Source organism: Nomia melanderi, chromosome 6 (genome assembly GCF_051020985.1).
Source record: "Nomia melanderi isolate GNS246 chromosome 6, iyNomMela1, whole genome shotgun sequence".
Lineage (NCBI taxonomy): Eukaryota > Metazoa > Arthropoda > Insecta > Hymenoptera > Halictidae > Nomia > Nomia melanderi.
This window is the reverse complement of record NC_135004.1, coordinates 18,192,310-18,212,167: the sequence shown is the minus strand read 5'-3', so window position 1 is coordinate 18,212,167 and position 19,858 is coordinate 18,192,310. Positions and strand designations below refer to the sequence as shown.

Here is a 19,858-nt window from a genome sequence, read left to right as displayed (position 1 = left end):
CACCCGTTTTGATATTATATTTCTACTTTTCTAAGTACATTAATGATACTAAATTAATTCATCGATACAACGTATGTTCGTTAGATACCAACAAAATATATTAGCAATACCACTACACGGTAAAATAAATAAATAATTACATCGCGCTTGCTTGTTATATAGTTATAGTTTCAACTCCCCATTTTGCATACTATATTAGATATGAATCATTAGAACCCGGTATCGACAAGTCATATCGAGGCATTACGAAATGCAACATCTTTAAATACTTGTAGCGTGTAAACAACACGCTCAGCAGCTAAAACTATTTCTAATTCATAACACTCGGTGCTCGAGTTAATTATTTAAGGTAACGGGTTCGATTATTATCGGGGAGATTCATTAAATAGTTATACCTTTGAACAGTTACAGAGTGTTCCGCTATAAGCAACGCTTTGCATACAACGCGTGCAAATTGAACGCGGATGGTACAATTAAATATTATTCGTTCGCCAAATATTATTTCATCGAAGCAAATCGTTCCACTTATGTAATTTGATTTCCTTAAATCGATAAGAATGCAAGCGAAATTGTAACTCCAAGTTCGTTTTTCAGCTGTCTTGCGTAAAACACCGCGAGATATGTACGTGTACGCAACACGTGGATCGTCCGAAAGGAAAAGAAACGGAAAACATCTGAAATCAGTTTATTTTATTCGATAGCAACGGCATAAACATAACTTACTACAGATACCAATATCATTGATTAAACTACTCAAATTCTAATTCAAATCGGACCTCGATCCATCGCCGACAAGAAAAACCCGCGAGAACTTTTTTTCGGAAGCCGACAGATGCAATTCTCTAATGGAACGTAGATCGATGATCGTTCGCGCCAAGGTGCCACTAAATTGAAATGAATTTCCTACGCGATAGGCACGTCAGGCTCGGACGCGCGCGTATTACAATTAACCGAGAACTTTCAAATGAATTCGCCGCGTGACCTTCCGACGTGCGAGGCGGTCGCTTAACATTCGTGCAAACGTTTCGTATGGTAACGCCGCAATTAACTCGCCTCTAAAGAGGTCAATTGAATGCGCGATATTATAATAATTTATTATCTTCCCAGGCTACTTTCTACGTTTCATATCTCGCGCAAATTTTATCCGTTATTGTCGTCCAAGTAAGCGGCGATCGCATCGGAATCGATGAAATTGTTAAGTGCTATTTAATATTCGATTACCATCGCGCTCGCTCGTGCCGCGTTTTAAGAAAATTCACGCTATCGATGTTTGAGAAAAAAAAAAAAGGAAAATGCCACACGAACGACCCCGCGTCTCTTCAATATTTCATGTTCGTACCCGCGCACGCTTGAATTATCTCACCATAAATGTGACTGTCTCGACTTAAGGGAGTTCAGTCCATTCGCCGGTTCCATGCGGCGGTGGCCGTTCCGCAAACGCCACTTGAAAACCAGAAAGCCCGACGCGCGTACACTCGTACGAGATGAGGCTTACGGTGTGTTTGCACCTCATTTCTCTCGGTATGCATTTATTGATGTCAGAATCTGCGAAACCGGACGTGTACATACCACTGTTGAAACACCTTCGGAGATATTATTCCGCTTCCGCTGTTGTCCTCGTACAGCCGTGCCCCGATGGTGAAGTTTTCAATGGTAGGATACGGTAATTATTACTAACAGACAGCGGGTCTTTATGCAAATACAAATGTTCAAGAATACAATGAAAAAGATAGGATTACAACGGAGAACAATCTTTCCTAACGAATGTTAGAAAAACCATTAGACTTTAAATATCTTCTATACCCTTTAGTATCGCGCGTATCCTGTTTAATTTGTCGCTTTGAAATTCCCCGTAAATACGTGAAGATCCGCAGTCCCATTATTATCTATTACGACCGATAACTATCCTATTCCTCTCTCGTTTCCCTTCTATTCGCTGCTCTCGTTGCCGTAATGTCGAGCACTTCTTCCCTTATAATCGTGCTTTCTCGTTACGCGTATAGAGTTCAAGATGGAGTACATGGTGCAGACGTGGGTTCGCAATCTCGGACGAGAGAACATCGCCACCCTGACCGTCCCTTTCGCAGAAATGCATTCCCTGTCGAAATACTACAACAGCATCGTCCGACCGATAATCGTGGTCATGATAAACGGAATGGGGACGTTCAACGAGTTGTCGAACATAACGAGAACCTTCAATATGCACGCCTCCGCTTGGCTCATACTGTTCGCGCCACTTCTTCGACGTCCTCTGCTGGACTATTGCTACGCACCACCGGGTAATCCGTTTCACCTGTCGTTCAACACCGAAATGGCGGTGCTCTGCCCTACAGAAGATGTTTTGCACGAATGGTACTCCGTGGATGGCCGGAGCACAGAGATTTCCAAGCTGGGTAAATGGCGTAAAGATTCTCCCCAGAATTTGGAATTATTCACGAACTTGAGCTTGTACGAGAGGAGGGCTAATATGAAGGGCACGGTTTTGCGTGCAGTCACCGTTGAAGTAAGAGTTGTTCTATGATACGAGCAGAATTGAAAATAGTTCTCGCGATGGAACCAAAGGGAGAATCGATTTCGTTGGGGTTCATTCAACGAAGGACCATTCGGGATTCATTTCATACAACAATTTTTAAGCGAATAAACCTATTATTAAACTTCTCTATTCAGGTAAAAGTGTTTCGGAGTTGGGTCGGTAGATGCTGCAGCGTATCTATCGTGCCTTCATCGAAAGAGTACTTTTATGTCTTTTCGAATCGATGCTCTCTTTAATCCACCGTTCAAATATAACACAATGTTCAATGCGAATATACGTACCCTTCGATCGACAGTCCTCGATACTACTCGAAATCAAGGATAACAAGTTGCACGGATTTCTGGGCACCATTATCAACGAATTGGAAGCAGCCCTGAACTTCACCGTCAAACTCGTGTCTGTAGAGCCGGAGTACGGGATTTTCAACACGACAACGAAACGCTGGGGCGGAGCGATCGGCGTAGTAATCTCAAAAATGGCGGACATCGGTATATCCGATTTTTCTATGGTCAACGACAGGCCCGATTACGTGGACTTCACGATTCCTATATTAGCCACTAGGCAAATGTTATTTTTAAAGCAACCGGAGATGTTCGCCGCGAAGTGGCTCGCTTATTACAAGGTAAATTCAGCCAGGTCTAAGAATGATCGGTCGTTGAATTTGTCGAGCGCCAACGTTATACGATTTTTGGGTATCGTGTGCCGCAGGCTTTCAGTTTTTCAGTGTGGACTTGTGTGCTTGTAACAGGAATAATCGGCAGCGTTGTTACGACGTTTATAGTATCCCGGTTAAAGTCGTGCGGCATGATGCAAGTGATGCGCGACGAGTGTTTGCGAGTTTGGGGGATTCTTTGCCTCCAAGGGTTGACAGGTGAGTCGATCCTTCATTGGTTTTGCATGTCAAATTTCGCTGCTCGCTCCGAACCGATTCACTCGCAGTCGTCTCTTTCCAGATTTCCCACGGATTTCGTCGTTGAAGCTAGCATACGTAAGCTTGTTCTTATCGTCGTATGTGGCAAGTTCTGCTTATTCTGCGTCTCTGATATGTTTCCTAACGGCTCGCATCCGAGACGTGCCGTTCAGGACGGTCGACGAGTTTATCACGGACGGCACGTTCGATATAATAGCGATCAAAGGATCCGCGAACTATGACATGATCAGCGTAAGTTTGTCGAAAACAGATAGGAGACGTTAACCCGTTAAGATTAAAACCGTAACAGACGCCGAGCTGTTTCCTCGTCCGAAGAGAACGAACAAGAATTAACACCGATTTCACGTTAGCGAACATTCTGTCGCGTGAGAAACGTATGGAACACTCAGGACGGTAAACGGAGCAGAGAAATCGCTTGTGGAATGCAAAGGATCACGATTGTCACGCGACAGAAAACTTTGCCTGGAAATCGGCAGTGTGAAACCGGCGTTAAGTATTTCATAAGAACAGACCCCCCCGCGAATCGCTGTTAGATCGTACGCTATTCATTAGCGGACAATTGTTACACGATAATTATTGAATAACCGAATCTCTCGAAAGTTGTCGAACTGGAAGTGTTCATTCAAATGCTAAAAACTGATCGTTTTCTCGTATTTTCAGCGTTCGACCGATTCTCTCTCGATGTCTTTAATGAAATTAATGAAACAGTACGACGACTTGCCACTGGACACGAGTGAAGGATTTCAAAAAGTGAGTTCGATTTACGAAAATTACTAAAATCGTTTATTTCGGATAGAATCGTATAGAATTCTGTGTTACATTGTTTGAATTGTACGACAGGTATGCACCGGGAACAAGTTGGCGTTCTTCATGAGTTACAGCCCCGACATGAAGGAAGCAGTGCACAGCCTCGCGCCCTGTAACACATTCATGATCCCCGTCGGCCGTGTGGAGAGTTTAGCTATGATTCTGACGAAGAACAACCCGTTTACACCTTTCCTGAATTACCAGTTAGTATTTTGATGAAATACTATCCACGTTCAGCTAGACATTGCGGTCATCCCTCGATTTATGCGGCACGTCTTGCGTGCGAGGAGATAATGTTTCATTTATTTATAATTTACTTCTCGTAGAAGTAATTAGATTTACGCGATTTTCAACCGCGAAAAACGAAAGAAACCTGGAATGAATCTGCGAGAATCTTGGGAAGCGTTGTATCTTCTCCATAGATTTCGAATTTCATTAGTCGATCGATTGCTAATGAACAAATCAATTGCGTTGATCGTACGAGTAGAAAATACCGGAGAGGATAAAGTATAAAACAATAGAAAATGAAATATTTCCAATCGACGGCGCGTACGACGTGCGTGTAAGCGAAGACTGCCCATTGTCAGTTATTTCCATGACCGGCAACGATAGCGTTAGAGCTTTAAAAGGCAAGCGGAAGAGGCGCGCAGTTATGGAGAGTGTAAGCACTGTACCCGTACACTCGGCACGAAATTAAATATTTATCATTCCGTTACAGTCTGCAGAAGTTGTTGTCCTCCGGCGTGCTGAACCGCGAAAAGAACGAGAAAAAGTTCCACGAGGAAACCGAGTTTCTGCCGGTTACATTCGGCGGCATAATATCTGTGTTCTCTGTGTTCATCCTGGGCGCCGTGGCCGCGCTGTTAACGCTGTTCGCGGAAATATGCTGCGATAAGTATATACTCAAGCACGATTGAATCCACTTGACGCATTCGAGACGAGTTACGCTCGCGGAAAACTCGCATCGCTATCGAGCTAAGTCCTCGAAACAAGTTTTCATAAAGCAACAAATATTTCTTCTTTTCAGTGTAAACGAAAAAAAGAGTTTAGACTCCTGGCGACCGTCTTTTAAAAACACCCTGGTCTCGAATGGGTTGAGAGTCACTCTAAGATCATCGTTGTCAGTATTTCACGGGCATTCGTGTATATCTAGTCTACTAGAATCTTTAAGAAAGATAATGGATAATAAAGTGTCGTTCTTTTCTACTCTGTTTTTAAACACTCCGTCGTAAAACTGGAAATGCGCATAAAAATCTTCACAAGCGAAAAGTCGTTCGGAAAAAGATAGTAATAATTTAGAGTCGAGGCAAGTTTGGACGAAGTTTGAACCTTTTACGAGCGTCTGTTTCGAGGAATATTAGTTTCCGAATGAATTGCAATCTTTCGATAAAACGATGAACCATTCGCGAGGAACAGAAGCATATCCGTCTTGAAATGTCCTTTGAGATTCTATATACCCGCGTCCCGGTCCGCGACGCCATTTTGCCGCAGCGCGTGCACCCCCTCCGCTACAGTAATCGAAGGGATCCGCGATTTATTTTCCGATATAAATACGGAATGCATACACGTTTCTATCGGTGCTGATCTCCGTACAATTTGTACGCGACGCATCGGTTGGTTATGTTAGCGGTGGTTAATGTGGAACGCTGTGTTCCGCTGGTAATGAGCTGCCGGCCCTAGATCCACAGATTCGATAAATCCGGACGCCTCGCGAGCACGGTTCGCCTGGTTTTCAGTTTAGCCGGTTACCGTCAGAAGCGGCCGGGAATCGCGGGACGGGAAAAAGAACGTCGACTCGCTCGCTCCACCGAAATGCTTCGCGGAACGATCCAATTTAACGCGGTCAATTTCGGCGTATATTAACGAGAAAATAAGGCGTAACGATCCTGCGTGATATCGCCTCGGCGGGGACGAAATGGTCCCGGTTAATTCGAAGGTGTTTAACGGTAATCGTCGCTTCATCGTTGAAATGGCACGCTTCACTTGTTACGTTATCGGTATTCTAATGGTCCTCTCTGTAGCCGGCCTCGCCGTGGATATAAATGACAGTTATAATTATATGCTACTGATCACGGATATACATAATCATTATGGAACAACCTGCATCGTTATCGTGCATTCCGACGGAGGCACCGGTAAGTTAATTCCCCCTGAAATTCATTTGAACCTTATCGAAAGTGTTAAATTGCTCCATAGAGAATATTTTCCTGCCTCCGTACGAGTTGTTTCGTTACACATTCTTCCTTCCTTATTCCTCATTCACTGTCTTCCGTTTTTCTAATCCTTTGTAACCTCCTCTTCTTCCATTCCTCTCCCTTCCTCTCACCGCCAAATATATCCCTTTACCTTCTCTGCCAACCCTGCGGAGCCGTAAATATAGAATGACGTGGGACCCCGTTAGCGGCAGCCGGCCGCAGAATTCCAAATGAACTAGAATCGCGTCACCGGGTGGCAAACTGTCAAACGGTCGTCGTCCGTGAACGTTTTAGATATCAACACGACGACGCTGACGCACATATGGACCCGATCGTTCTCCCACAGCAGCATCCTGACCATGATCGTCAGCTTTTCCGACCTTCCGCGCGAGACCAAGAAGTACCAAGGCCACGTCGTGCGTCCGCTGTACGTCGTCCTTCTCACCACAAAGGAGACCATGAACGAGTTTGCGATGGCCACCGGACAGATCGATATCTCTTTCCCCATCTGGTTCGTGATGTTCCTGCCGCACCAGGGAGATCCGCTGCGGGACTTCTGTCGATCCCCGATCGGGAATCCATTCCATCTGATGTTCAACACCGAGATGCTGGCGATCTGCTACGATCAACCGATCCTCTCGGAATGGTACGCGTTGCAGAGGAATCGTACCATTGTCTCGAGTCTGGCCGAGTGGAAACCCGGTCAAAAGTTCAGGCCAACAATGAACAACAGCCTCCATGCGAGGAGGAACAACTTGTACGGGGAATACCTGCGCATTGCCTACGTTGAGGTAGGTTTTAGAATTCTATCGCGATTTCTCTCAAAGTTATTTTCCTTCGCTCAGTTCCTCGATCCGACTAATTCCATGTTTCGCGTATACTAGAATGAACTGCGCTTTTGCTCGCGGAGTCGCTCGCGATTAAGCTACGTCTGTAATAAAGGAAAATGCAATCGATTCTCCATTTAGAGGGAACTTTTATAAATCAACGTACGCCGTTGCATCAGTTCCCTCTACTTGCTTCTTCGCGAAGCAGCTACAACTATGTTAATATGTTCACCGGTTTGACCAACCAGTAGCTGAAGCGCGGGAACAAGGGAAATAAGGCTGCAACAAAAGCTTCGTCTACGCGACGCGTCTGTAATCCACGCGCGCGATCGAATCTACCAATCGCCGGCGTTCGAGCGCATTCCTGCTCGATAATTATCATAGTCGTCGCGTGGACGGAAAACGGATCAGCGACAGGATGATTTACGACGGCGATAAAGTACGGCGACGCGACGACGCAATTTCGATTGTCCGCGCGTTCCTTTTCTCTCTTTCCTGCATGATTTATGAGAACGCCGATAGGGGTTCCCCATTTTTTTACGATTGAATCTAACTTTAAGCAGTCTGCGTTCGTCGCGGTGAAAGACGGGGTGTTCACGGAGTTCCTCGGCGCGGTGGTCCAGGAGTTGAGCAGGTCGATCAACTTTACGATCAAAGTGACGAGCAGCGAGGTCTTGTACGGCAACTGGAACGAGGAGAGGCAGGCCTGGACGGGGGTGATCGGCGAGGTCGTCTCGGGGATGGTCGACATTGGCGTCGCGGAATTCAGCATGACCAGCCACCGGATGGACGTGGTGGACTTCACGTTGCCGCTGATACTGTCCCGCATGAGGGTGTACTTCAGGAAGCCCGACAACTCGTCCGTGAGGTGGTCCGCGTACTTCAAGGTTCTCTTTGTTGTTTCTCTGATTACCCTATGACCTCGCATTTTCATCGCGAACAGTAAAATCGCGAGTGGGTACTTTACTTTCTGTAAGTTGGCTAGAAAAATAATCATTCCAATGAAGTTTGTGAAGATAGGGGAGAAGAGAAGTAAGATAAAAAGATTGAAAAACACGTTGTCGAGGGAAATATGAAAAATCGATGAACGCATGCCGATGAACGCATCAATGACGTTTCTCCGACGATAGTGAGCATCGACCTTTCTGTGCTCAGGCATTCGACCTCTACATTTGGATGGGAGTGGTATGTATAATCCTGTCGGCCCCGATAATTCTGACTCTAATGAAGACGAAGGGCCGTTTCGTCATGACGACCATCGGGGAGAACTACATAAACGTGTGGGGGATCTTTTGCCAGCAAGGCCTGTCAGGTAAACGCAACGTAACGAGAATACGGAAGGAAATAATAAAGGCTCAATATCAAGCGAATATTGCCCTATAAGCAGTGCAAAGGTTTAATTGAAACGATTTGCAAATTAGTGTGAACGGCTTCCAGAATTTCCGCACGAGTCCTCGCTGAGATTCGCCTTCATGTCGATCTTCGTGGCCTCGTTGGTGATCATGTCCGCTTACTCGGCCTCGTTGATCAGCTTTTTAACCGTCTCCACGTCCAGCTTACCGTTCTCCACTCTAGAGGAATTCGCGCAGCACGGCTCCTACAAGCTGATCGTTTTCAGGAACAGCGCGGACTACGACATGCTTATCGTAAGCTCGACGCGTCGTATACACTGATCCGCTTCGGAAAGCAATCGCTGAAAGGTATTGATTTCAGTCGTCCAACGACACCGTGTCGTCCAAGTTGACGAGGCTTCTGAAGGAGAAGGAAGACTTACCTTTGACGGTGACCGAAGGCTTCGAGCAGGTGACGTCTTTATGAATATCCATCGAGAATCCTCGAGCAACGAATCCGTCCTCGTTCCGTCGTAGGTCTGCTCGAAAAAGGTGGGTTTCTACATCACCGAGGCGATCGTGAACTCGATGGGCCGCTTGCCGTGCGAGATCGCGTACATCGACGCCAACAGGATCGAGAGTTTGGCGATCGTTCTCAACAAGCGCAGCCCTTACACAGGAATCGTGAATTACGAGTGAATATCATACCTTTTCAATCATAATTTTATTCGTTCAACCCTTTGCACTCCGATGTGCTACGGCGACACGTATTGTTATATTTCTTGTATCGTTCTTGTATCAATAAAACGTAACATTAAAACGTACACGCGACCACAGTAGAAACGACTCGGAGTTGCTGAGAGGTCGTATCAGAAATTGCTCGGAGTGCAAAGGGTTAATTAGATTCTCGGAAATGTTACGTTTAACAAAACCCCTGCCAGCGTTCCTCGAGTACACCGAGTTTCCAGCTGTCTCGGGTACATTCCTTCCAGGTTGCAACGGTTCAAAGACAACGGGGTGTTGAACAGGCTGAGAAACACGTTCCTCGTGACGCCCGTGTCCCACGAGAAGGGGTACCCCGTGGTTACTTTGGGCAGCGTCGCGTCGATCCTGGCTATCCTGGCGGGTGGCATGGTCCTGGCGTGCGCTATGTTGATCATCGAGAAGATGTACTTCAACCTGTGGGCCAGCAAGACCGGCGAAAGTTCTCGCTCCCCGAAACTCTGCCGGAAGCCGAGCGGAGAGCTGAAAACGAGCGTGAAATTCCGTGAGAAACGTACCGTTGGTAGATCGCCCGATGGCTAGACCGAGGAATGCGGGTTTGATCGGTCAGCTTTCATCTTTTCTCATTCCATTTTCGACGCTAATTTCGCATCGGTCGATGCTACGAACGAAACACTCGCCGAAAGAGCCCTCTAGCTTCTCTGTGTAGCTCACATTAGACATTGAGTCATCTCCGAATAGTATACACCGAGTTAGCAGGAATCGGCTGTCGTAATAATCGCTGATAAATTGCGCGAACGTTCCATACGGTTTTATCTCGTATCGCGTAACGAACGAGCCTCGATGATTATTTCATGAAGCCGCGCGCGGAGTCGATACCGGCGCGCAACGGAACGAGGAAGGCGCGTTTTACAACGCGTATTGTGCGATTAACAAGCCGGCTTGTTAACACTCGAACACTCGGCCACGCGTTGGCGTGCTTTCATTCTGTAAATTCAAAGAAAGCGAAGCTTCCTTAACTCGCGACCCACGGAATAACATATTTTCCACGTAATAACCACCATGTTCTGCAATTCATTTTAAACCGGTCTGTTTTCAGCTTATCAAAGCAGAGCTAACGTTCGCTAAATGATTCCATTAAACGGCCGGCATTTGACGCATTTCGTACCCCGCTGGGTATTTCAATGTTAATTCTTTCCGTCGGTGCCTATTCCGCTCGTGGAATCGCTTTCACTGCGGCTCGCGCGGAGTAACCGCGAGTAATTAGTTGCAAATTTCCGCGTATCGTTCCCGCCGCGAGCATTCCGCGGTGAGACTCGATGGACCTTTCGAGTTTCTATTTTTTATGCGGGCCTCCGCTCCAATTAGCGGATATTTATCCGGGTTGCACCGTTTGCCATAGGCCAAGTCGAATTCGGTTCGTATTTACGATTGTCCGGGATGTTTGTGAATTACCGATCGCCTCGAGCGTGGGCGGAGACGGCTTTGTTGTTGGAACGGCTATTGTTTTCTCTGCGAGCGGCGTGTTCTGCATCAAACGGGCAACGGAACGTACCGATCTCGCGTTTCGAAAGTTGCAAATTGAAAATATCAAACGGCACGCTGCGCGTTGCGCCGGTCTTCGTTAAGATCTAACCGTTTGTCGTTTAACACGGCGTATTAGCGAATCTCGTTAAGTGGTTTGATTAATGACATTCTGCAGGGTAAATACAACGGTTTGCGTAATAACTGCAATTATCGGCCGATCGCGTTTAGCCGAAGACACGTCGATTCGTACGGAACGCCTGACCCACGACCTTTTCGGGAGAAATTCACCCACGTGACTATCTTCCCACGTGAATCAAGCAGCATCCACTGTCTGCCCGGCGAAAACACGGGGCCCTCGTTAATTTTCCATACGTTACTCATTATTCAATTTTCAGAAACATCATCGGGTCGCGTCATACGACCCTATGTATTTTATTCAAATTATTCGTTCGTCGTTTCAACCGCGATGAACGTATTGATTAATACGTGAAATTCATTCGTGTACGCTGCAATTAAAGTAGTTTGTTCCTAGACATTTGTATCTTGAAGTTATTCATTGAAACATCTGAATCTCTCTGAATTTTCATCGTGATTTTAACTCTGGGGAGACTGAACCGAGAAGACTGCGAAAATAGGAACCCTGTTTCATCCAAATTATTTCCCAGGCTCCTTCTGCGGTTTTTCGAGCCGACGGTTCGGTCTCTGACTCACTCTCGTGTGCTAACGCGTTGCTAAAATAAATGTTCCCGAGTTTCCTTTTTCGCCGAATACAATCAACCCGCGGGACAACGGTGCAGCGTCGCTCGGGGCAGATGTCCTTCCCCCGTTTTTTCGATTTTCGATCCGGCCGACTCGGAATCGACCCACGATTCCTGCGTTTCCAGGGGCAGCGTAGGTTCACGTGTAAACAAAGGTGCATCCTGCGGCGCGGCGTAGATCGGCAGCGAGCCAGCGAGCATAAGTAACTGCGCACGGGCCGGATACGGACGAGCACGCGCTGCGTTTCCGGTTTCCGTATGACCGGAAGTGACCTTTGCCTCATTAAGGAAAAGTTACACGCGCGCGTTACGATCCCCCTGCAGGTAAACCCAGCCGCGATGCCTCGAAGGGGACTCGGGTCTTGATTGTTTAAAGCTAGGTGTTCGTTCGAGAGGAAAATTATCGGGACTCGATCTCGGAAGCTTCTCCTGCAAGCGTACACTTTATTTTCTATAAGTTGATTGAAAAGATGACAGTGTTAATCGAGTTTACGAAGACACGAGGAGAGCAAAGGAGTCAAGAAACGCGTCGTCCACGTAAGCGCGTAGTAACCTTTTCAAGGTGAAGCCTTTTGAAGACGCTCCGACCGGTAAATAATGATTCGTCATCGATGATTCTTTATTTTCTATAGCTCGAGTATGAGGCAAAGAAAAGTAAAAGTCAAGAGACAACACGTTCTCGAACGAAATGGACGAGCTGAACCTGTTGGTTGATATTAAAGCAGCTCGAAAGTTGACGGTTTCTTGTGCATCGTTCCGAGGGTAATCAGGGCCCGATAACATTTCACGGAAACCGCAAAAAGAATCGGGGAACGCGATCGTGACGCTTCTTTCCGTGCAAACGGGGCGCGATTAGCCGCGAGACGTTAATCTCTCGAACGATCCTTCCGATCCTGTCCCGTGGACCAGGTAATCATCGATCCAGCTCGTTTTTTCTTTGCTCCTTCGTTCCCCGTTTCGTCGTCGGCGAAAAAGAACCGGATAGCCTTGGCTGAGTGCATTCTCCGTCGGGAGTGGATCGTCATCGATATGACGACGCTCGACGGGAGATATTAATTGGAAACGACAGAGGACCCGAGGCAACAGCTTTCGACGTGAACGCTCGGTGCGCGCCGCGCCGCGCCGCGCCGTTCGTCTTGATCCGCGGTAACGAGACCGGACGACCTCGGCTTTAACAATTCGAACGAGTCCTCTTGTCTACGCGAACTTCATCTTTTCGAAAGTATCCAGTTCTATCACGTACGAAAATACTCTCGGAATTACTCGAGATTGTTTCGTAATCGTCCGCGACAGCAGACGAAGTGTGTCGCGGAACAAGTTCCTCGGATTCCTACAATTTTTGTAATTCCGCTGGTTACGTGAAACCGTGGATGCATTCTTGAGACCATGGACGATCGAAAAATCGTAAACAAATTATGTTAATCTTCCGGAGCAGATGAATCTCGTTGTTCGATGATTACATTCTAATCCTGGGAATAGCAGATAGATCAAACTAATCCGTTCCCGAGTTCCGGCAATTACTGGCAAGATACCAAACGCTTTCCTAACGAACCACCCAGGCGACTGGTTTAGTAATACGCCAACCGAGTCGCGAGTCAATCGAAATCTTAATAGGCACACGGTTCGAGTTTCTATAGAGGAATTCGAAAAAGGCAATTTCACTGGTCGGTAGTTCCAGCGTTAAAACAGTCCGTTGTTTAGCTGCGTTGCACGTGGCAGTCATTGTTGGCAGGTTGTGTCATCCCTGGGCTTGTCCAGAATGCCATTATTATCGCGCTTCGCGCCGTCTAGGCTAGGACTGTCCCCGTCGCCTTCGTACCGCCACCGGTAACAATGATCGGTTCGAACGATTGCGAACCAGGAAACAATAATGCGCGGCGATAATCACCATTGTCACGGAGGGAACAATGATGTTCGCGGTGACGAGGCACGCTTCGCGGCGAGATCGACCGAGAAACGAGAGTCTGTGCAAATGGGAGCCCGGTTACATGTAACAAGAACAGGCGCGTAATCGCCCCGGGTGAAAGAGAACCAACCCTTTGCTCTACGATTTCGTCCGGAACTGCGCTCGCTGGAACCGTTTGATCGTTAACGGCTTCCATTAAAAGCAGAGAAGAATTCTATATTCGTCCTGTGCCTGCATTCGCTTCGAAGATCAAAAATTAAGCCTACTCATTCTCCGAATCAAATTCCGCAGCACAAAGAATAGGAAAATCTGACGCAGCAGTATAGAAGACAATCGAATACACATTGTAGAATATATTTTACCTCATTGTTATACAAATAGGTTTAATCTAACGACGATGTAAAGCGTATAAAATACTACAACCTTGAGGTATAATCTTTATTACTTATTCCGACTTTCACGAGGCCTAACGAGCGGCTGAATCGATGGCAGGACGATAATATTGAATTTTCACCGGAACGAGTATGACAGTTACATTCGCTAACTCGTGTTCGAATCTTCGATCGCGAGTCCGACGCGATATTATTAAGACAAGGGGTTAAGATTTATCCTTTCGTGTAGTTCCTTACCGCACGAAAGGCGCGTCGAGCGTTCCCAACACGCGATTCCGTGCCGCGCATAAATCTCGCCGCGTTTCAGCCGGGGAAAACGCAGGCGCAGAGGCGATGTACCATTACGCGGTAAACGCGACAGCGCCGGGAACGAATTCATTGAGAAATCGTCGGCGGGGAAACGTTGCGTTGATCCGCTTGTCTCGTAAATCCGCCGTTGCGACTACCTGAGAGGCTCATTACTATGTTCGGGGCCGTGGGTGGGTATTAGCGGTTTACATTGGCAAACTGGCGCTTGTGAAACGCTCGGCTCGCCGATAACATTCAACGGAAGACGTCACCGCGGTTGCGGGTAAGTGGATGGAAATCGCGAAGCCGAACAACGACCAATGTAGATCGGCGATCGCGTGAGACTCCCTCGAACCGATCTCCTAAAGTTCATAATCACTCCACTCGACGCTCGTCCGCTCTCCGATACTCCGCGCTTTCGGCGTGCATACGCTCGACCGTTTAATTACCGCTCCTGGAAAGACTCGAGTGACGATTAACTAATCACCGTCGAGTTCCGAGTATAATGCGCGTGGTATGTATTGTTTTAGCTCTAGCTTCACTCGCTGAAACGACCTAGAACTCGATACCAGAATCGCATATCGCTTTTAACGCATTTAGAAGCAATTATAGGTGGAAGCACGAAGCGTAAGGAAGTTTCTTACATCGGTATCGGCGCACGAAGGTCGACGAAATATTGCCACAATTACCGTCTGTATCGCGCGATAACAGGTGCGCGGTCGAAGGATATTTAACGCGTTAACTGTCGAATAAAACAATGTTCAACAGATACTAAAAAGTTCAAGTCCTCCGTGACTGCTCCAGTGTTCTTTCTATCTAGAATGACACGGCGGTTCAAGCGAACCATCAGTCGTCCGGAACCGATCGTCCCGAGACGGAAGACAGAAACAAGTGGCCGTCGCGCAAACATCGCGTTCCTTTCGTGCGTTCCGATAAGAGATCGATCGGTCCGATCGAAGAAGCTCGGGGGCCCCGTGGATCCCGAAGGACGACGGCAAGGAGGTTTGACAGTTGGCGGGCATCCGTTGCCTCTCCATTCCTCTTCAATGCCAGGCCGAGTCTGCCCACGTATACCGGGTGTCGCATGGGTGTACTCGAGCTCGTGTGCTCCACGCGTTTCACCGTAGTGGGGATCCTCCGGTGCTCGACTGGCTAGGCACGGAAAGGAAAGGAAAAGAGTGGCGTACCTACAGCTGGCCCGTAAACGCGATTATGTTTCGTCGCTGGCGAACTCATTCAGTGCTCCTTACGGCACGAGGGAACTTGGTGCGGCCGCTGCTGGCGTCCCGACGTCGGCCGACGCGCATCCTCCAGTGATCGCCACCGAGAACGCCAACCGCGTGCCCGTGAATCCGTGAACGCGCGTCCCTCGCCGTCGACGCTGCAACCGACTCCGGCGTCTCTGTTGGGCCAACGTCGCGCGCGTGTCTGTCGAGCCGTTCGCCTCACCTGTTGCAAACGCGTCGCCGGAGAACGACTCGCCGGCCGCTGCGAGCAGAAGAGGATCCGTGCCAGTTGACCGGGCGGCCTGCGTGATAATGTGAACCTCGGATATTCCGATAAGCGCGCGTTTTCGTTGAACCGACAGCGCGCAGGATTGGATCATCGCCGTTCGCTCGGGAGGGTTGGAACCAGTCCCGGGGGTGCGTTACGTCCGCGCAGCTGTTCGCGTGGGATCGGACCATTTGGGTGAGTTTGATCCGAGATTGATTGACGCGTCCGCGGCTCCGAGTGTTTTATATAATATCTTTTTAAAGATGGAAGTTTATTCGCCGTCCGATGTCGCAGCTTTTACGTTGCAACGTTGTTGGTTGCTTCATCTGAGGCTCGTCGGTGTTCTTTGACTCTGTTACTGGTCTGCGTTGCAGAACTCGTTTGCTTCGGCTCTATAATTATCGCGGCTGCCGCGAGAATTTTGAGTGCGTTGTGTAACATTACTTATTCTGTCATACGAAACTGAATAGGAACAATTATTACTTTGCACTCCGTTGCGGTGACATTGTTAGATAAGCTGGAACCTCCGTTTTCGATCGAAGATAACTTTCAAATGTATACGCGTTTGTTTTAATAACAAAGCAGGACCTTCTATCTTCCACTACGGCGCGCTTGTACTGTAAATAGTCCTAGAGTATTAACTCATAGCAGAAATGATTCGAAGTTGCTAAAAGATCGTATTAAAAATTAGAGTGCGAAGGGTTAGACATTTAATATCACAACTTTCACGTCACACTTTTATTTCTAGACGACTATCATTTAGTATCACAGTCCTTGCTACAGCGAAGTCACTGAACATTCTTATTCAATATCAGTTTCCTTATCATAATCGTTCCGAGACAATTGAGACGGTCCGGTTATCAGCGATCGCCGTAGCAGTTAACGCGTTGTATCAATCAACTTGTTTCGTGACCCCTGTCAACGACTACCCGTGACATTTACTCGAGAACCGTGCACGCGTGACGAGGAGCGATCCCAAAGTTTCCATAGGGAATTGTCCGTCGGTTTGTCGCGCGCGCGGATAGCGGGGCCGTTTATTACGGTGATGCGCCGGTGTATACGCTATCAACGAGCGCGCGTAAAAATAGACTGTTCCTGAGCGTGCCGAGGCCGGTTCCCATCCTGCGGCATGGGATCAGTCTAGTTTAACCGAGGATAGCTGTCACTAGTCGGAGGAAGCGGATCCGCTAAGTTCTCAACATAAATATGTATACCGGCCGATCCCCGTTCCACGATAACACGGGGAAAGCACGAAAGGGTTATTGAAGACAAGCACGCGATTCACCTTGTTGTCGAGCGCGACGAGCGGTGGCCGGTTTCGTATGCGGCCAATTAAGCTGTAATTGTTGCTCGACCCCTTGTCGTACGATCTCCTTCGCTACTGTGTTCGCTGAATACATTTTACTACTGATCATTCACGGAAAGACAGGGAAATCGTATGTTTACTCTATGCAGGCATTTATTGCGCAGATGAAATAGTATTGGTACTGGTACTGTTGCGATCCATGTGCGATGAATAACGGTAATTTTTAATAATAGGTCTTAAAGGTATCGTTACATGTGATTTCTAGTAATAAATTAATATAAACTGTGAGTAGAGCTAGCTGACGAGTTAAAACGACCCATTTGGAAAGGTTTATTTCACGATTATTGGACCTCTGAGAACTGTTTTGCGAGGAACTATAGAGCCAGTCTGTATATTCGCGTGAATACAACAGTAAGATGCCTCGATCCTCGAGAAACGTACTTTTTCAAGTTTTTCAAGGCATTACGAGGAACTCGGTGTAATTGCTCGGTAGTTGTAGCGTTAAACTAGAAATCCTCATCACGAGTCTCGTTCGTTGTTATGGCGAACAGTTGGAAAAAGAGCACGATGCGGGAACGTTACGTAACGCGAGATTCGGTTGTAACGATCCGGAGTTTCCGGTCCGATTCGTTCGACGTAGGACCGGCGAGCCATTGAACGGAGCCCGCGGACGAAAAACGTCGTGACGAGGGTGAAACGAAAAGGAACGGGAATGGGAACGGATGCGTGAACGGCTCGCGGTGAAACAAACCGCGCGCGCCGGCATTTCTTTTCATGGAAAATGCATGAACCCCGCTTCCTTTTTCTCCTCCTTCTTGTCCTTCGTTTCTCCTTTTCTTCATCCTCGTCGTTGTTGTTGTTGCAGAGCTAACGAGTGAGTAGCTGCGGGCGTAGAGCGATCTCCGTTACTGGAATTCCACGGCGGAGCGGGGCGAACGAAAGATTCCGGCCGAACCAGGCCGAGATATCGAAGATACGCGGGCCACTGCAACGGCGTCGTTCGAGTCGCGGGTAAACCGAGCATCGCACAACCATAAACCCTCCACGCAGGGAACGGTACGTAAACGACCGTGGTCCGCCTCGTTCGCTCGCCGAGAAACTGTTCGATCGCTCAATCGTTGCATGTCGGCTCGAAAGTTCTCGCGGAACGATAGGGTACAAGCTTATAATGACATACGCGAAATATTGGGCGAGATCGATCGATTGTTTCGAAGATACGAGCCGTTCGAGTTGTACGTCGTGACGCAACGTCAATGGAAAATTGAATTGCTGAAACTACGCTCGCCGAGCGATGCAGTTGCGCGGATTCCACGGGGCGTAATACTTATCTTGCTTTGATTTCCACGGAAATGATAAATAGGGAATGCTAATGATAGATGCACCGCGCTCGATAAACTATCGTGAAGTCACGGTTTGGGGGATTCGGAGAACTTGAACATCGCGATCCGCGTTTGGAATTCGAGATTGACCATTTGACATTTGAAAGTTTGAAAATCGAACGTTTCCATTTGAACGCGGAATACCGGCAAATCCGTTCGCGTGACTATCGCGAATACCCGTTACAATTAGAGATACTTTCTTCGTAAAAAATGACACACATTCCCCGCTGCTGTTTCGAACGTGTGCCGTGCGACACGGCTATCGGCGCACGATTTTCCGGATACGTAGATTAAGTCGGAAAGCTTGCGAGAAAAATGGCATGGGACTTTTCAGCTGTGGCTCGCCTACCGTGACTAATGGCTGAACAGAACGGCACAAGCGGTCGTAATAAGTTGCCGTGAATGGAATTGCGAATTCAACGGGCGATGTACGCGCGTATCGGAACGAGAGGGTGAGAATGACGCGCGCCGTTGTTGCGTGACATGTTTCGCGAAATTTTCGTCGAGCTCGTACGAAAGAGCTTCTGGCGCGGAGCTGCTTCCGAACGCCAGATTCATTGACATCGGATTGTTGCAAGATTAACAGATATCCGTCGTATCGATGGTTGCATCGATAGACAAAGAAAATGATGTATATATATATTCGCATCGAACAGATTGGTTTCTCGAGTCTATCGTCTATCGAGTCTACCGATCGTTCCAGAACCGCAGAATGCAAAAAACGTTGCGAAGCTCGTCGTTGCTTCTCGAAGTCTCGATCAACACGGAACGGCACCGTGTATCGGAATACCTGAGGTGTGGTTTCTCTGGATCGTGGACCGCAGAGAAACGTATCCGCTTGGACGAGGGTATTTCAGCTCTAGAACTACCAAATAGATCAAAACGATACCTGACATCTCCTTTCGCAATTGCTAGAAAGAAGCGGACGCTTCTTCGAGAAACTACTGAAGAATTTGATCTGGTAACACATAAATGGAAACATAATCTTCGCGCGAGATCCCGCAAAGTCTTTGAATTCGTTGTGCAAGTGACGAAGCACGGGATTTACAGATCGAAGGGATCCAATCATGGAGAACGAGCGATACGTCGACGGTCGTTAGCGTCGCGGCTGCGCTTGGGAACGGAGAACGGCGAGATCGTCGGTACCGGAGGACGATCGCCGGTCGCCGAACGGCGGGTTAGACAAAACGACGGCGTGTTGTGTAACGGATCATCGGGCCGGGAGTTATCCAGTGGCATAACAATCGCGGACGTCGATCGATCCTGTACACAAAGCGCGGCGTTCGATCGATCCCTAATGGAAGCGAGCGAACAGGCGCAACAACCGTTCCGTGTGATCGGGCTCGGCGTCCATTTACGGGCCGTCCGTTCGCCCGTCAACTGTCACCCCCGACTTCATCCCATCCCGCGTGGTAATTAGAATGCGCGAGTTAAAACCGATTAAAACTCGCCGGTAGATAT

The 19,858-nt window shown here is 47.9% G+C and overlaps 3 protein-coding genes and 1 long non-coding RNA gene across 7 annotated transcripts in view; 3 read left to right on the top strand and 1 right to left on the bottom strand.

Annotated features, from left to right (window-relative positions):
- Positions 1-1,114: 1,114 nt before the first annotated feature.
- LOC116430073 (glutamate receptor ionotropic, kainate 4) lies at positions 1,115-6,439 on the top strand. Of its 2 annotated transcripts, XM_031983729.2 has the most exons (9): positions 1,115-1,653; positions 2,004-2,503; positions 2,829-3,155; positions 3,242-3,404; positions 3,487-3,695; positions 4,125-4,214; positions 4,305-4,474; positions 4,990-5,166; positions 6,293-6,439. In XM_031983729.2, the coding sequence occupies exons 1-9, from the start codon at positions 1,485-1,487 to the stop codon at positions 6,315-6,317; spliced, it is 1,830 nt and encodes a 609-aa protein (XP_031839589.1). In that variant the 5' UTR covers positions 1,115-1,484; the 3' UTR covers positions 6,318-6,439. The 2 variants fall into 2 exon arrangements, with proteins under 2 accessions (XP_031839589.1, XP_076224625.1); XM_076368510.1 differs by lacking the exon at positions 6,293-6,439 and having other exon boundaries at positions 1,119-1,653; positions 4,990-5,477.
- Positions 5,609-9,745, top strand: LOC116430072 (glutamate receptor ionotropic, delta-2). 2 transcript variants are annotated; one of them, XR_012998810.1, is made up of 7 exons: positions 5,609-6,406; positions 6,761-7,257; positions 7,854-8,180; positions 8,449-8,605; positions 8,731-8,939; positions 9,007-9,176; positions 9,617-9,745. XR_012998810.1 is itself a non-coding variant. In XM_076368511.1 (6 exons), the coding sequence occupies exons 1-6, from the start codon at positions 6,187-6,189 to the stop codon at positions 9,109-9,111; spliced, it is 1,515 nt and encodes a 504-aa protein (XP_076224626.1). In that variant the 5' UTR covers positions 5,609-6,186; the 3' UTR covers positions 9,112-9,233. The 2 variants fall into 2 exon arrangements, 1 of the variants encoding a protein (XP_076224626.1); XM_076368511.1 differs by lacking the exon at positions 9,617-9,745 and having other exon boundaries at positions 9,007-9,233.
- On the bottom strand, positions 8,806-9,574 carry LOC143174625 (uncharacterized). The gene is made up of 3 exons (XR_012998812.1): positions 9,545-9,574; positions 9,068-9,294; positions 8,806-8,986 (listed from the first exon to the last, which is right to left on the bottom strand). It is a non-coding gene; the product is annotated as an uncharacterized LOC143174625 (long non-coding RNA).
- A 4,566-nt stretch (positions 9,746-14,311) lies between the features above and the next one.
- The window catches only part of LOC116430264 (uncharacterized), a 44,567-nt gene continuing 39,020 nt past the window's right edge, over positions 14,312-19,858 (top strand). Inside the window, exons 1-3 of one of the 2 annotated variants that reach the window (XM_076368509.1) lie at positions 14,312-14,501; positions 15,039-15,907; positions 17,884-18,074. The gene's annotated coding sequence lies outside the window, so the exon portion shown is untranslated. Of the gene's footprint in view, positions 14,502-14,748; positions 15,908-17,883; positions 18,075-19,858 lie in introns of both variants that reach the window. The other variant, XM_076368508.1, reaches the window with a different exon arrangement.